General features: G+C 40.7%; 2 protein-coding genes across 4 annotated transcripts in view; one reads left to right on the top strand and one right to left on the bottom strand.

Moving 5' to 3' along the window:
- The window catches only part of cerkl (CERK like autophagy regulator), a 35,728-nt gene extending 32,117 nt beyond the window's left edge, over positions 1–3,611 (top strand). The window contains exons 14-15 of one of the 2 annotated variants that reach the window (XM_076874694.1): positions 706–824; positions 3,510–3,611. In XM_076874694.1, coding sequence (XP_076730809.1) covers positions 706–784 — 79 coding nt within the window. In that variant the 3' untranslated portion in view covers positions 785–824; positions 3,510–3,611. Of the gene's footprint in view, positions 1–705; positions 1,371–3,509 lie in introns of those variants that run through there. The other variant, XM_014410549.3, reaches the window with a different exon arrangement.
- The window catches only part of itga4 (integrin alpha 4), a 23,904-nt gene continuing 9,477 nt past the window's right edge, over positions 1,632–16,058 (bottom strand). For both annotated transcript variants that reach the window (XM_004567935.6, XM_076874693.1), the window contains exons 8-29: positions 15,336–15,421; positions 15,134–15,196; positions 14,916–15,056; positions 14,534–14,639; positions 12,297–12,391; positions 11,330–11,420; positions 11,201–11,246; positions 10,784–10,938; positions 9,551–9,705; positions 9,275–9,427; positions 8,512–8,588; positions 8,029–8,170; positions 7,110–7,211; positions 6,729–6,805; positions 6,396–6,485; positions 6,128–6,215; positions 4,420–4,527; positions 4,132–4,257; positions 3,912–4,037; positions 3,731–3,829; positions 3,501–3,620; positions 1,632–3,302 (exon numbers count right to left, since the gene is read on the bottom strand). In XM_004567935.6, coding sequence (XP_004567992.3) covers positions 3,201–3,302; positions 3,501–3,620; positions 3,731–3,829; positions 3,912–4,037; positions 4,132–4,257; positions 4,420–4,527; positions 6,128–6,215; positions 6,396–6,485; positions 6,729–6,805; positions 7,110–7,211; positions 8,029–8,170; positions 8,512–8,588; positions 9,275–9,427; positions 9,551–9,705; positions 10,784–10,938; positions 11,201–11,246; positions 11,330–11,420; positions 12,297–12,391; positions 14,534–14,639; positions 14,916–15,056; positions 15,134–15,196; positions 15,336–15,421 — 2,348 coding nt within the window. In that variant the 3' untranslated portion in view covers positions 1,632–3,200. The remainder of the gene's footprint in view (positions 3,303–3,500; positions 3,621–3,730; positions 3,830–3,911; positions 4,038–4,131; positions 4,258–4,419; positions 4,528–6,127; positions 6,216–6,395; positions 6,486–6,728; positions 6,806–7,109; positions 7,212–8,028; positions 8,171–8,511; positions 8,589–9,274; positions 9,428–9,550; positions 9,706–10,783; positions 10,939–11,200; positions 11,247–11,329; positions 11,421–12,296; positions 12,392–14,533; positions 14,640–14,915; positions 15,057–15,133; positions 15,197–15,335; positions 15,422–16,058) is intronic.

Consider the following 16,058-nt stretch of genomic DNA (forward strand, 5'->3'; position numbering starts at 1 on the left):
TAAAAGATTTGAGGAAACTGGACAAACGGAAGACAAAAGAAGAAGTGACCGGCCTAAAAAACAGATAACATGATCTGAAAGTCATGTTGAAATTCTTCGAAAGAAATGGAAAAATTTAGCAAAGACCTGAAAATGCATCCGATCCATCTGCTGCTCACTGAAGCCTCATTTGAAATGGTCTCAGTTTAAGTGTGGTTGTTAAGAAGCCATTCTTCGTGAATGGAAACGTGGCTGAGTTGTGCCAAATTACACAAGAACTGGATTAAAAATCAGTGACAATAGATATTATAGGGGGATGAATTCATATTTGAATATTTGGATCAAATTTTTTTTTGTGTGTGTGTGTGGAGCAGGTCAGGAGAGAGGTACAACAGTGAGTGTCAACAGCCATCACTAAAGCAGGTGGAGGCTCTGTCATGTTTTGGTGCTGCTTTTCATCCAGTAGTGCAAAAATTGATGAAATAATGAAGAAAAGTACCAGCAGATTTTGATCCACGATGCAATTGGTTTCATTTTTCACAGTACCAAGCGACTGACTGGTCTCCTTCTCCTGGAGCTCACACTGTGTTTGTTTTTTTACATTCTGTGACATTTACATCAATACCAATCAGGCCATGCTCCTGCAACCATAGCAACATGTCTGAGGTCCTTAATATCCACCTGACTGTGTGTCTGTGTTTCTGTATGTCTTTGTGGTGCATTCAGAGTCCACCCAAGACTCATCACTCTGTACGGCGAGGAGGTGGAAGAGGCCGAGTCATCTGTCTCCTGCAGCTGCATCTGAGAACAACAAGGGGGCGCTGATCTGTGTGACACTCACCACGGTAACCAAAATGACTCAACAGTGCTCTTTGTACAGACTCTGAACTCACAATTTGAAACTTTGGTCATCAGCCCATGATTTTAACGATATATTCATAGAGGAAAAATAAATAAAATAAAAAAGCTCCTTTACTTTAAAGCCGTATTAATTTTATATTCTTTTTATCAAAGTATAATGTGAATATTTTGTAATTTTTATTCATGTATCAGCTGCAGAACTGACCAATGCACATAAAAATGGTTTAATGTTTACAATTTACTACAGTTTCATTACCCATTTCTCTCAGATCATGCGACTTTAATTTCATATGTTGCTTTTTTACATCCAGTTTTTGTTTCTGTGGCAGAGAACAAACTTGTTTAATTTGTGTTCAAAATCCAGTTTATTTCACTTCCCAAAGGGTTCATGTTTGAATAAAGGTATTAATAGGTGACTTTTCTATCTGTGCAGACGATGGTGAAGCAAAAACAGACCTGATGTATGCATGTAGATTCTCATTTTGACTCAAATCATACTGCGACTGGAATAAAGTATAAAAATCAAGATGTTTAAATAGAAAATCCTTTATTTTAATAGAAAAGTGTTGCTAAAAGCAGTGAGACTCTCCAGTGCAGAACAACTTCACATAAGAACATCAAAGTCACTTATTAAAATATTAAAACACTCTGTGTGAATCTGTGAAGTGCATTTGTATTAAACACACACCGGAGTGGAGGGCAGCAGCTAAGTGAACAGTCTAAATGGAGACCGTTAACACAATGCTTTTTTTTTTTTTAATGTATTACTTGAACCAACAAGTTATCAGTTTAAAAAGCCCAGGTGTCAATTTTAGGAAGTATGACTGAGAAAACTGACCACATCAAACATGTTTACTTAGTGTTTGTGATGTGTTTGTTCAGAAGATCATTAGGCCTCCCACCTACCTCACACTGGTAGGAGTGGTTAACCTTAAATGTGCTTTATTTAAAATGCATCACGTTTATGTTTTTTTCCTCTCTTGTTTTATTTGTATTAACTTTAATTTAAAGAACTCCCACAGGACAAACTTTTTCATGGGCATCGCATTGTGATTGTTACCACATTAAAAGAGCCTTCATGCCTCATTATGTTTGATTCTGTGTGTTTGACCCTCCTGGGCCCAAAAGGAGGAGGAGTGGAGGAGAAATGCTCATTTCTAGCTGCCCTGCGTGGTGCACTTGTGCTGATCTGGCTGTACATTGTTTTCATTGTTTTTCCCTCCACATACCAGCATGGCTTCCTGTTTTCTTCTTCCCTGAATGGCTTCCAAAGCGTCAGAGAAACTGTAAACAAGTGTGAAATCAGGCTCACGGGAAGGTTAAGGAACCATAGCACCAGGAGGCAGCACAGTGGAGGATTCACTGTAGAAAGATCCTGCATTCTGCTCATTTTTCAATCCTCTGCCCTGAAATTTCTATTAATCCTACATCAAAACTGCCCTCAGGTTCCTCTATTGTGAAGCAGTTTGCAAAAGCAAAAGGGTAGGTAAAAACAGATAGCGCTAATAAGCTGATCATGTCCTCCACGTTGGAGTATCCAGCCAGTGGTCAACATTGCTGGCTCAGTGAACTAACTTTGTGCAAAACAAAAATGTGTGGATTTGCATCAGATGAGCTGATTGTGCCATAAAAATTTGCTGGTTTAAGCAGAGGAGACACATCCCAAAACAAATAGTGGGAGCCAAAAAACGGAGTGATCACCCCTGTTACCAGCAAATCCCAGCAGCCATCACCTTCTTCCTCCAGCTGGACGACATCCAGTGTGTGCCACAGGCGTCAAATGATGCAGCACTGCCAGTGAGTTAGCTCTTTGTGTGTTTGTGTGTGTGTGTGTGTTGGTCAGCAGGTGAACAAAATTCAGAAAATAAGTTACACAGACAAAAGGAAGGTTTCCCAGAGCTACGAGCCAATCAGAGGCAAAGTTTAAATCACCTGAGATCATAGAAAGTGATGTTCTTTGTTTTGTTTTCTCCTAAAAAGAAGAGTCAAAATGAAGGTCATTAATCCCAGGAAGCTCCGAGGCTTTCCAATTGGTTCAGATTTGATGACTTCCGGTTCACTTCCCTTTTAATTAATCCTCTATCCATCGAACGCTGCAGTCTTTTTTCTTTCAGGTCTTTGGATTTCTCTGGTTCCTTTTTGTGAAAGCATGTCGGCAAAATAGTTTAAAAGGTCACAGTCAGATTCAGGAGGCGTTCACTGTCACGTGTTAGACTCAAACCCTCGGAGCGTAGGCGGATTTCACTGACCGATGACGTTCACAGTGCTGCAGTAAGACCGAGGCATGATGAACACTCTTTCATAGGTACAATGTGAACTCCACCTTGGGGTCAGATCACGGGCAGAGAGAACAATCTGGGTTAGGTAGTGCTTTCTCTTTTGCTGTGCTTGGGAACGAAGTCCCAGCTGTCTCTGTTGAACTCATCCTCCTTATGATGTAATTCTCTCTTGAAGAATCCAGCCTGACGGACAAAGAGAAGAAGAAAAGGTGAAGCCTGTGTATCAACTGCAAACATTAAACTGTAACATAATGTGGTTGGTCAGTACCGCAGAACTGAGCCATGATATTTTACAAGATGGTAGATTGTTAAAATACACCAGTTATTGCTGGGAGAATTGTCACAAAAATGAGTTTATGTTGAAAGACAAAAATTGAGTACCTTCCACAGACACCAGATGAGAGCTGCCAGGATTGTTAACCCCACGGCTAAACTGACAACGACAATGAAGATTTTCACCATCGCTGAGGGTTTCTGGGTAAAAACTGCTTCCACCAATACCTGGAAATGTGCAACATACATCTTTAACATTGCTGCACCACGGCAACTGTGAAGCCCAGACTCTCGGATCACACAGCAGTGTGTTCTGATTGGCTGCAGGGGAGTTTTACCTGTGCTACAGGATGATACTGGATCAGGATGGTGTTATTATCTTGTTTAGGTGATGACATCACTGCCATGCTTTCCAGGATCATGATCCCATGGCGACCCTGAGACAAAGAGAAAGGCATCAGGGACCAGAAACTCTGGCAAAATGCAGTGAAATCAGTCGCCTGCGTGCGAGTGTGTTACCGGAGCTTGCCGTAGTACGGCAGGATTCAGGTTGGCTTCCAGTTGGATGGTGACCTCTCTCCCCGCCTCCAAATTACCAAGGCGACACACTAACCACTCACAAGCCTTATCGGTGCGGCCACAAAACTGAACATAGAGAACAAAATTAAAGTTTGCACCCTTGCATAAGCTATATCTGAGAGACTACATTTTATGTGTGTGTGTGTCTGTGTTTGAGTACCATTCTACGGGTGGAGGTGGGCGAAAAGAAGAAGATGAGTTGTTTGATGAAGGAAGCTTGAGGGGCGTTGCAGTCGTCGATGACTGAAACAGTTGTGTCACTGATGTAACACACGCCTTGAGACGACTGCAGAGAGAATTCATGTGTTAGTACGGTCTGTTCTGTCGCCATTTACGAATAACTTTTCTCACGCTCTTGGCTTGTTTCACCTCAATTCCAGCCATGACACATGAGAAATCACACAGAACCTAAGTGTCAAACCCACTGCCGATGTTTGTGTTGATGTACCTGCCAATCGACCACTTGCAACAGCCTGTGACGGTAAGGTGTGAGGATCTTCGGCAGCGCAATTTCAACCACAGTGTCGACTGACCTGCTGGGACCGGAGTTTAACACCTGCAAGGAGATGGAACAAGATGCTGAGACTCTCTAAGGCAAGGACGTGTTCATATCAAGAGCCCTGTTTATTTACCTTGCGCTTTTTCACCTTTTGATGTGTGCGCACCAGTGAAAGTAAACCAAATGAGCACAAACATAGCAACAACTTCCTGTTTGGTTCTGAACACTTCCCTTTAAAGAGTTGCTAAAAAATTGTTGATTGGCTCCAGTTTTATGATGTGCTACTACTACTAAGACCAAAGGTTCCTAATTGAAACCAGAAATGACCAACTTACAGATGACCACTTTCCTAAACTCTCCAACCAGTGTTGATGAAATTGGACTTGCTGTGAAGTTTTAGCTTCACATATGAAATTGTATTTTTGGACAGCTGCATATATTTTTTATTTTGGCCAAACTAGTCATTCTTCTATTCCATTTTCTTTGACTATATGCTGTTGAAAGTGCCGTGACACACAGAACTCGCACCGTGATCTCTGTGTTTCCTCATTTGCTGACCTACATTCTTAAATAAATAAGTTTGGTCATGCAACTAATGTCGTGACACTTCTGTGTGTCACAACATCCCACCTTGACACATCTAACTCTTCATAAACTCAGTACATAAGTCCATCCATCCTTTTCCGCTTATCAGGGTTGTGTGTGTGTGTGGGTGGAGATGGTGGAGTCAAACTCAGGACCTTCTTGCTCTTCTTCTTGGCATCAGTGCTAACCATTATGCCACCGTGCTGCCAGTACACATATAATATGTCATATTTATATAGTTTTTTTTAAATATATTTATATATATAATATTTACAATATTTCTGCTAAGTTCTGCTATGTTATTGTATTTCTGCCAATATTATGTTTTCTTTACGTTATTGCAGTTCTGCTAAGTAATTACATTTTTGCTAAGTTCTTATGCTTCTGCAAAGTTATTACAATGTTTTGCTACTTTTCAGCTTTTTCGGCTATTTTTAGCAGACAGCTTCAGCGTTACAGCATCCACACAGCATTTTTGCAGGAAATGCAAATTTTTCTAGTTCTCTTTAAACTTTGCGTTTGTGATCAGCAATAAAGCTTGTCATGGTGTAGTGGTTTAAATTTGCTTAAAAAAAGATCATTGTTTGCTCTCACGAGAAGATCCGGCATTAAAAATCTGCCTAAATCAGATACACAGAGCTGCACTGTGTGACGATCCCTTGTGAATATGGGAGCAGCCGAAAGTAGCTTTTTATTGTCCTGGTCACAAAATCAAATTTTGACATAAACAGTATCATTTATGTGCTCTCTGTTGTTTAATCAGGATAAAATGGAAAAAAATTGGAAAATATCGTATTATAATGTTATACTGCCTCAGCTCAGTGACATGTTTTAACAGAACACACTCAATATTTTTAGTATTACTATAACATACATACAAGCAGACATACACATAAATCAAACTGTCTGCAAATGTGTACAAGTCTACCAAAGTCAAATGTTAAATTTAACCTCAATGAGCTCCATCTGTTACTGTTTTGCTTGTTTGGTATTTAAAGCATCCAGAAGTGTGTTTGCATCCTGTCTGATCACATATGAAAAAAAAAAACCCCTCTGAATCAGGCTGACCTACCTTGTATGTGTAATTGAAGCTTTCTGAATAGCAGTTAGTGGAAATCAAGTCTTCATCTCTAACTTCAAAAGAGGAGGGAGTCACAAAACTGTAAACAGGCAGACAGAAAGCATTGGGATTAGTTCTCCGGAGTTAAAGATATCCTTTATTTCTGCACTCTGAGGAAAAAATGTTGTTCACATGAATTTCACTGACATGGTTAAAAAAAACACCCCAAAAAAGCCTTTGACAAAGCAAATAATAGTAATGCACAACAAGGTGAGCTCACCCGTGGATGTTCACATTGACTCCATATTTGAGAGGAAGGGTGAGGCTGATGGAGTTGTCATGGAGATATTCCCTCCTCTCATAGTTATCACTGCAGAGAAAATAAATTTCACATATTTTTACTCCCTGATGGTTTGATTCAAGGTTTAAAAGTCTATAAAGCTATTTCATATTCATTATTGTTTCTTCTTCTTCTTAAATGTTCACATTAACCTGCATTCTGCATACTCCTTTTTCAATAACACTTTATCTTCATACATTTGTTTGCTTTACTGTCATAGGTGAGGTGCCCACTCACCTCAGAAAAATGATGAGGTGAGCGGAGGAGATTTACCTGCTGGTGTTGACGTGAATGAGGTTTTGTCCAGGTGTGCTGTTCTGGTTGACATCCAACAGAAAGCTGATATTCAGCTACAAGAAAAAAACATTACTTAACATCTTCCTTCTTTATGATTTTTGCTGCTAGAAATTTTTTACACAATACAGGAATCTCTACTCAGCTGCGGTCCGTTTCACCAGATCGTTTTGCAATATTTTAAACAGATAAGTCGAGGAAAAATAGAGAACTGAAAGCACAAGAACCCGCTTTGACCTTTGATATGTGGACCACAGGAAGTTGAGGACCCATAATAGCTGGCTGGAGCACGACATTCAGGTTCCTCATAATTTTAGTAAGTGATCAGTGTGTGATTACCTCCAATTAGCTCGGGCTTACCTGGGTGTGCGCTGGAAGGAGGAAGCTGGTCACACTGCAGTCAACACCCACTGTTGTAGCGTTGACTTCCTGTGTGACATCACATCTGACCACATTGTCCTCCTGGTTGAAGAGAAGCAGACTTGTTTTGGTTTTGTTATGTATTATAATTTTGACAATGATCATTTAACAGTTGTGTGACTACCTGTTTACACAGCAGTTTTAACTGTAAGACCAGCCATGAAACATACTGCTGTCCATTGTATCTGCCTATGGTTGCTGATGACACTATCTAAGAGAGCAGCAGTCTGCTGTTCATCTTCATGTAGGTTCTCAAATAGAGTTCTGTTTTTCTAAGAATGATGGCACTTTTTTCTCATTTTACCCAATCAGCATCCACCTCTGGCAGCTTACTCAGCCAGGACCATTTAGGAGTACATACATGACGGTAGGTATGTTTTTCTGCCCTAAAAACAGCCCTGAAAATGACCCTGAAACACACAAGCTACACACCATTTTATCTATTGATTCAGTTTAGTTTTATTTATATAGCTTCAAATCACAACAATGGTTGCCTCAAGGCTCTTTGTGAGGTAAAGACCCTACAGTAATAGAGAGAAAACCGAACAATCAGAACAAGAAATCAGACTTGGCGACAGTGGGAAGGAAAAACTCCCCTTTAACAGGAAGAAACCAGGCATAAGAGATTAAAATTAGTAACCGATGCAAAATTGTGTATAAACACATAAAGAGTGAGAGAGGTGAGGTGTGTAAAGAAAAACACTTGGTGCATTATGGGAACCCCTCCCTAAACCTATTGGAATTTAACTAAGGGAGTATTCAGGGTCACCTGATCCAGCCCTTACTATAAGCTTTGTTAAAAAGGAAACATTTAAGCCAAATCTTAAAAGTAGAGAGGGTATCTGAAAGTCTGACTCACATTTTGCAGTACTTTAATGTAGTGGATGTTGCTGGGCAACCGTAGCGTCAGTCGTGGCAGGAAGGCGTCATCTCCAGAGTTCAGCAGTGAGGCTTTCAACATGATAGTCTGCCCGGATCCCAGCGCAAAGTACTCCTGCTGACTGAAGACAAACACAACAAACAACAAGCATCGCTCAGAATCAAACTTTCTCTACTGTTGAAATACTTTTGATTTCTTTTTTGGTTTTAACTTGCAGATTTTTACAGTTTGATCTCAGGAGCCCAAAGTGTGAAGCTGAATATAACCAGCAACTCTGGCACTTACTAATTACAACAGCATACAGCACACATTCATTCTCTACACAAAAATATGCAAACACAACAGCTTGATATCCTTTTTTCTTCCTTTTTTTTCACGTATATTCCGGTTGTTTCCCTGTTGTTGTTTTTTTTTGTCATTCACACACAGCTCCCTGCAGTGTGTGTGTGTGAGAGATCTTACTGTGGGAGCACTAGATGAGCTGACAGCTGCATGTTTGTCGAACAGTTCACCAGGGAGCAGGAACGAGCAAAACGAGTCTGAGAGAAAGAAAAGAAGCAGCGGGTTAGCGACAGCCGTGAGAATAAATAAACATTTCGATCGTGTTACTTCAGTGATAAATGGTAAATGGCCTGCATTTGTATAGCGCTTTACTCAGTCCTTAAGGACCCCAAAGCGCTTTACACTACATTCAGTCATTCACCCATTCACACACACATTCACACACTGGTGACGGCAAGCTACATTGTAGCCACAGCTGCCCTGGGGCGCACTGACAAATAACATCAAACAACTTGAGAGGTTCAATAAAAACCCTCTGATGACTAACTCCACCTGTGAATTCCTACTTGTAAACTGTTCCTGCACTGCTTTATGAGTGTGAGCAACATGTGGGGGACGCACACAGCAGGAGGGTGTTAATGTGCTGAGATGCAGCTGAAAGCACATCTGGATAGGCGATACACAAAGTTTGTTGATACACAAAGGTCGAACAAAGATAAAAAATAATAATTTGCAGATGGCTTAATGTGTTAGTTTAGCAGTATGCTAAACCTATGCGTCTATGCTTTTATAGCTGATTAAGCTAATTCATTGTGTTGTAACTGCAAGTAGAAATTTTTCATTTTTATTTAGAGCAGATTTATAAATATAGATATTGATTACTGTGTGCATGATGGGCTGTTCTAGCTGTTATTTGCTGGGTATTTGTACGTTAGCTTGATACCTGGCTGGTGATGGTGTTGCGGTGTCCTGCGCTCCGCTGCAGAATGGGTTTTAACGGAGGGAAGGATGTGGAAGAGGCTCTGCGGCTGTTTGTCTCCCTGAGACTGTAAGAAACCACAAACTGAACCGGAGTAAAAATGTCCCTCACATCTTTCTGTTGGAGGAAAGAAAAAGGGTTCAGAGGAGGAAAGATGAACATTTTAGCATCACTGCTGTTAATCCAATCAGTGCATCATATGTTAATATGACCAAAATAGACAGTGGGTGAGTATATTACCCTTTGGTAAGCCACATGGGCCACACAAGTGAGATGCCCCTGTCGTGCTCGTACACGCTCATTTGTGATATTGGACGATCCGTTACCGTGGAAATAGAACCGAGGTGGGAAGGACGGTTTATGGAGGAGGTCAGAGGTCAGATTATATTGAAGATCTGAAAAAGAGAAGAGAGAAACAACCTTCAAAAATCAGGCTGTACACTTTATGCAAAACAAATGTTGCCATTTGGAGAAGCTATCATCCAATCCCAGCACTGAAACTGCAATTAGGCACATTGCTGTTGTAGAAGAGGATAGAGGGAGAAAGAGAAAATGGCTGGAAGGTTGCATTTATGTATTTTACGATAAGGACAGTAGGAGTGTGACTCTGCAGCTTTGGCTGACCGATTACATAAAGCTGACCACTACATTCTTTTATGAGATGTTCAGATGAGTGGAAAAGCAAAGCTGTCAATTTACCAGTTAATCTATGTCCCCACCCTCACCAATGGTCACAAGGGCTGCACAGTGAAGGAGACGTGACGAAAATGAGACTGGCCTCTCCCTTAAAGATAAGGTCAGGAATTCAGGCACTCGACAGTGGCTCAGAGTAGAGCTGCTTCTCCTCCACACTGAAAGGAGGCAGTTGAGGTGGATTGGACATTTGACTAAGAGGCCTCCTCAGCGCCTCCCGGGAGAGGTGTTCCAGGCATGTTCTTCCAGGAGGAGGCCCAGGGGTAGCCCTAGGGCATGCTGCACAATTATTAATTTAAAAACTGTAAGGTAAAGACTCTACAATAATAAAGAGAAAACCCCAGCTATCAGATGCACTTGGCGACAGTGGGAAGGAAAAAATCCTTTTTAACAGGAAGAAACCTCCAGTAGAACCAGGCTCAGGGTGTGGCAAGCATTTGCTGTGACCAGTTGGGGGTGTGGGGACTAAAGACACGCTGCGGAAGAGAGCCAGAGATTAATGTACAGTTTATATCTCTCAGCTGGGCTGGGAAACCCTCGACGTTTCCCTGGATGAGCTGGGGGAGGTGGCTGGGGAGAGGGGACATTTGGATTTCTCTGCTTAGGCTTTGGGTGCCACTGGGGACAGTTGCTGCTGTGGAGTGTTTCGGTGAGTAACATCCACCTGCTGTCACTGACTCTAATGATGTGCTTGATTGGTGTTTACTTTTAAACATAGGTAGCTTTTAAATTTTATAAATTAACAGATAATACACTAAAGAGGTGCAATTAGGGCAGTACCTATGTGCCCCCTGAAATGTCTGGACTGGACACTGAAGCAGATGGTAACGTTAAAGCAGGGAGCTGGATGCTTGAGCTCTCGGCACAGCGCCATCCGATCGTCGATCTGCTCCGGCAGGATCAAAGACGCGTTCACTTGAATCACTGGACGGGTCCTGCAGCACAAGCACACAGTCAGAGAAATTATCACAGCATGCAGACTGGGGTTTATGAATCACTGAAAACAACTGAAAACAAATAAAGCAGGAGGATTTTGTTATTTTCACCTTATTTTCCACAGATGTTGGGACACTTTTGGTTCTCTTGCACACTACATACATTAAAAAAACATTCCTGTTCACTACTATGAGAAGACGGTAACTACAGATGGAGTCTTTTTGGGTAAAGTTTCAACAGGAAGCTTCAGTGACGACTTACCTGAGAACCACGGCTGAGTCAGAAAGGAACGCACCAACTGCCACATCTGCAGAGACAGAGCGGGTTCAGCCTGCTTAAAACGATCTAATGAAACAAATATGGCAGAAGTTTTGGCACAGAATTGTTTACCCTTGTAACCGTTATCGTCAATGTCAATGCCAGAGCTCAGCGACTGCCCGAACATCCTGAGGTCATGGCCAAGGGTGGATCCAGTAATCCTCTGAAAGCACAATGTTAGGTATACCATGGTAAATGGTAAATGGTCTGTATTTATATATGAACCATATATACCATGAAAGCTTGTGTAATGATATTACTTAAAAGCACAGGAGGATATAAGTACTAATGTAAGCATGTGCAGGCAAGTATGCCAAAAGGCCAAATATAGCAGCCAGTGGCTCTTTGCTGCATTTCTTCCCCTAATCCATTTCTGTGTCTGTTTTCCCGTCTATTCTCCTCTGTGCTATTAAAAAGGCCAAAAAATGTCTCATAATATTCTTATACTTTGGGGGGATTTATCATTAGTATAACTCCCACACTGGTTATTATTCTGTTAATATCTTTTCTGATTTTTTACTGATCTCAGTCTTAAAGAAAGAATAGATCATTTGTCTTGGTTTGATTTGTCCAGTCACTACAAATTCATAGCTTTAACTCTTGGATCTGTGCTACTTTTCTCTTCTATTTTTTTATCTATTGTATTTAATTATTTATGAATCTCTCTTTGAGCTATGACTGCAAGGGGATCAGGTCAGATTTTGCATTTTTGTTAGACGTGTTATTGCACTGGTAAGTAAAAAGTAAGTAAGTGACATTTTTACCTGCACGTCATCCTCATTTATAGCCCTTGCCTGTCACTTAAAGACAGGTAAGTCCCCCACATACACGTTATTCTCTAAATTAAACAGGTGAGTTATATAACAATTTGCCCAGATACATCTTGGGGGAATTACATTTAGAGAACAAAACCTTGTTTTGTACCAAGCTGAAAACATGTTTACTTCTGTTGTAAAATTGGGACATTCATATCTTGTTTCATTTGAGAACCTGCAGTTTTTCTTTTTTTCAGCCCTGGAGGTTTTTGCTCAGTTTGTACCTGGGATGGAGTTGATGAGATGCCCTCTTTTCTGCCGTTGTAGATGTACACAGCTCCTTTAAGGTCGTCTTCATGTGGAGCACCAATCACCACATCTATACACACACACACACACACACACACACACACAATTTTGTATTTATATACTTGAAAGGATTCTTGTTTTCACTTGTCACCAACCTACAGTGCCATGAAAAAGTGTTCATCCCCTTCCTGATTTCTGTCTTTTTTATTTTTACACTTTTGTACTTAACTTTTTCAGATCATCAAAGAGATTGTAATATTAGTCAGAGAAAACCTGAATAAACCTAAAATATAGTTTGTTTTTAACATAAATTATGATTTAATTTAATAAAGGAAAAAATTTATCCAAACTTACTTTATGTGAACAAGTAATTGCTCCCTAAGCCTTATAACTGGGTGTGCCACCCTTGGCAGCAAGAACTGCAGTCAAGCAATTGGCAATGAGTCTTTCACATCAATGTGGAGGAATTTCGATCCACTCTTCTTTGCAGAACCTCAAAGTGTCAGATTTATTCAGAATACACTGCAGGGTTTTGAAGCACGAACAGCCAAAGCATCTCAATCAGATTTGAGTCCAGATTTTGGCTTGGCCACTCCAAAAAGCCTCGTTTTGTACTTTTTGGGTTTGGTTTAACCAGAGCTGGACTTCCTGCATGTAACCGATCGTTGTCAGGCTGTGAAATGAACCATATTTTAAAATCTGCATTTGTATTTACTCTGGTTATCTTTAGGATGGGACAAATTGTTTTTCACAGCACTGTTTCAGCCTAACCTCATCTTTGATTTCTTTTCTTCAAAGTAGTCGTTGGTTCTTGTGACTTTTTACATAAAATTTTCACACGTTTTAACAAACTAATTTTTAAATTCACAGGGTAATTTTTGTCCTTTCTTGTTTTTTCAGATGGATAAAAGTATGCAAGAGTATATAAACATGAGTAAACACTAGTATGGTCTTTTAATATTTAACTAAAGTATCCTTAAAATATTGAGGTCATGGACACACTAATGCAGTCAGAGATACTTCCATTGTTTCAGCCATCAGCACACTGATTTACATTTATTTCTTGCCTTACAATATTTCCAAGTTTACTGTAACGCTAAACTTGAAATCAGTCTTCATAGTAAAATTTCATGACTATAACTTTTCCTTTTTTCTCCAAAAGTTAGGTGGGTCCACCGTGTGAGTGTGTGTGTGTGTGTGTGTGTTAGTGAACAGATACAGTGTGTCCCCAGACCATGGGTACACACACACCCTTTTATCTAGCTGTGGCAGATTAGAGGGCATGTTCAGTTACAGAGCAACAACAGTATGTCATTAACGTTTAATGAACATAATAACACCCTCCACCCCTCTCACAAACACACACACGTACAAACACACACACAGACACACACAAACACACAGAAGGTAGGGGTCTTGATGGATGTGTTAGGGCGTTGTGTTACTTATCAGGAAGTCTCAAGTAGTTGGTTGGCTTGTAAGGCACCTAAAATACATCATCACTACATGCATGTTTTTCTGTTATGTAGCTCAACAGCCAGTTAAGTAATGTAGTAGCATTTCTAATGTTTGTTCTAATGCAGTAGATCTGTGCAGAAAGTAAAGAGAGCAGCTCTCTAATTACCACTCTCAAGGTGCCCTGGAGCACACAAGTGAACCCACAGCTGCTCACTGTGGGTTTTTGTGCTACTGTGACAGCTACTGAAGCAACGGCAGAGCATGTGCTGTTAGCAGTAGCTAGAGCAGAAACAGTAAAAGCAGGAGTCGTTTAAGTATAGTACTTATTTGCAGTACAAAATCTTCTGTTATTTGTAGTACTAGGAATAGTTATAGTACTTGCAGGCAGGTTCACCAGCAGTAATATTAGCAGTGGGACTAGTAGTATCTGAAGCAACAGTTACTTAGACTTCACGTTTTTTGCACTAAGACAGTTAAGGGGATATTTACATTTTGCAATAGTACTGCCATCAGGATTTATCTTTATTTTTACTGGTATATATATTTCCTTTAATGTATTTTTAATACTAAAAGTATTTATAGGAGAAGTAGTCTTCAGAAGCATAAGAAGGAAGATTTTATAAACTTCTAGCATTAACTGTCACATATTCAGTACTTCTGGTTGTAGTAGTATCAGCAGTGTTGTGTATACCAAAGCTTGCTCCAATAAAAAAAAAAACAACAACTTCTAGATCAGTCGGCGTGTGATCCCTACCAGGGTAACCATCGTCATCCAGGTCTCCCAGGTCTGCGATGCTCTCTCCAAATCGGGCGGCGTAGGCGTTGCTGCCAGTCAACTGAAACTGCTCCTCTAGCTTTGCCTGAGAAAGGACACAGGACACGTTAACAGGTCATCTCAGAAAGTTTAAAGTAAGAAAGAAAATAAAGTCTGTGTTCACGATCAGGTTCTTTTATTTTTAATTCACAAAGACCCGTCCTCATAGCATCACATAAATCAGATGTTTTCATCTCTTCAGGGAAAGTTTTACTCGTTATACATGGATGTATGGAACTGTGAAATTAGGATCGACAGCAGAAACAATCAACACATCAGAGCATCACAGTAAAATAATACCATGCTCAGTGTTCCTGCCTACCTGCCCCTGGTTGATGTACACGTGGACTCTCCCTTCTTCTCTCACGTTGCCCGTTGCCATCGGAGCACCGACCAACAGGTCTGACAATCCATCGGCATTTAGGTCCACCGCACAAACACTGGAGCCGAAGTAGGATCCCAGCTACACAAAGACATGAGCTAAGTGCTAAGCAGGCGGTTGCTTTGAATGGGGAGCATTAATGCTAAGGAGCTTCATACCTCTTTTCCAGAGACTTGGGCGACAATCTGTAGCACACTGTTGTCTACTGTAAAGATGAAGACCTGCACAGTGTATACACACAGTCACTGAATTTAACATCACATCTGCTGTACATAACACAATTAAGAAATCTTTACATCACTGCACCAAAGATGCGCTGAAGGCTGGCGGTGCAGCCCTTGCAAGTCAGGTAGGTCTTACCTTTCCCTTCTGATTGTATTGTGGAGCTCCACCCACCACCTCCACACTTGCAGGACTCAGGAAGTGACCAGCTCCAACAGAATAGCCTGAACAACAGCATGGCACATGATTAATTTAGGTAAACTTTAATTTGGGTAAAGTTTCCATTCATTCTCATCTGCTTATCCTTATCAGAGTCGCGGTGGGGCTAGAGCCTATCCCAGCTACAGGTCATCAGTCTGACACAGGGCTAACACAGAGAGAGAGTGCCTGGGTGAAGTTTACTTTAATATTAATACTCCACTAAGTTTAAAAAATGTTGATATTCTTATGTTTGTCATACTCTGCCTGATAATAACAATTCTGTCCTTTTACTTAAACTGCTATTTGCACAGTGTGGCGCTTTTTCACATGACTGAGGTGTAGCTGTGGGCACAAGGATCCACACGAGTATGCAGGCATGTCACATAATTCACAAGTACACTTGTACAAGTACACATTCACTTGGTAAGTGATTCTAGAGCAACCGATTCAGGAAATGTCTTGTGAAGCAGGGAAGGAACCATTAGAGCTCTGCTCATTCATTTGGCACAAGCCTGTGTTCACAGCTAACCTATGTTGTTACGTATTTCCACCGCACAGGTGGCTGCTGGACTTCCCAGTTGAAAACTTTTACCAGATACTGTGCTTCCTGACTAAAATGTTTTCAGTATGGATCTTTAGAGAAAACTGGATATTTCTTTT

The sequence above is a fragment of the Maylandia zebra genome, linkage group LG16, assembly GCF_041146795.1.
Source record: "Maylandia zebra isolate NMK-2024a linkage group LG16, Mzebra_GT3a, whole genome shotgun sequence".
Lineage (NCBI taxonomy): Eukaryota > Metazoa > Chordata > Actinopteri > Cichliformes > Cichlidae > Maylandia > Maylandia zebra.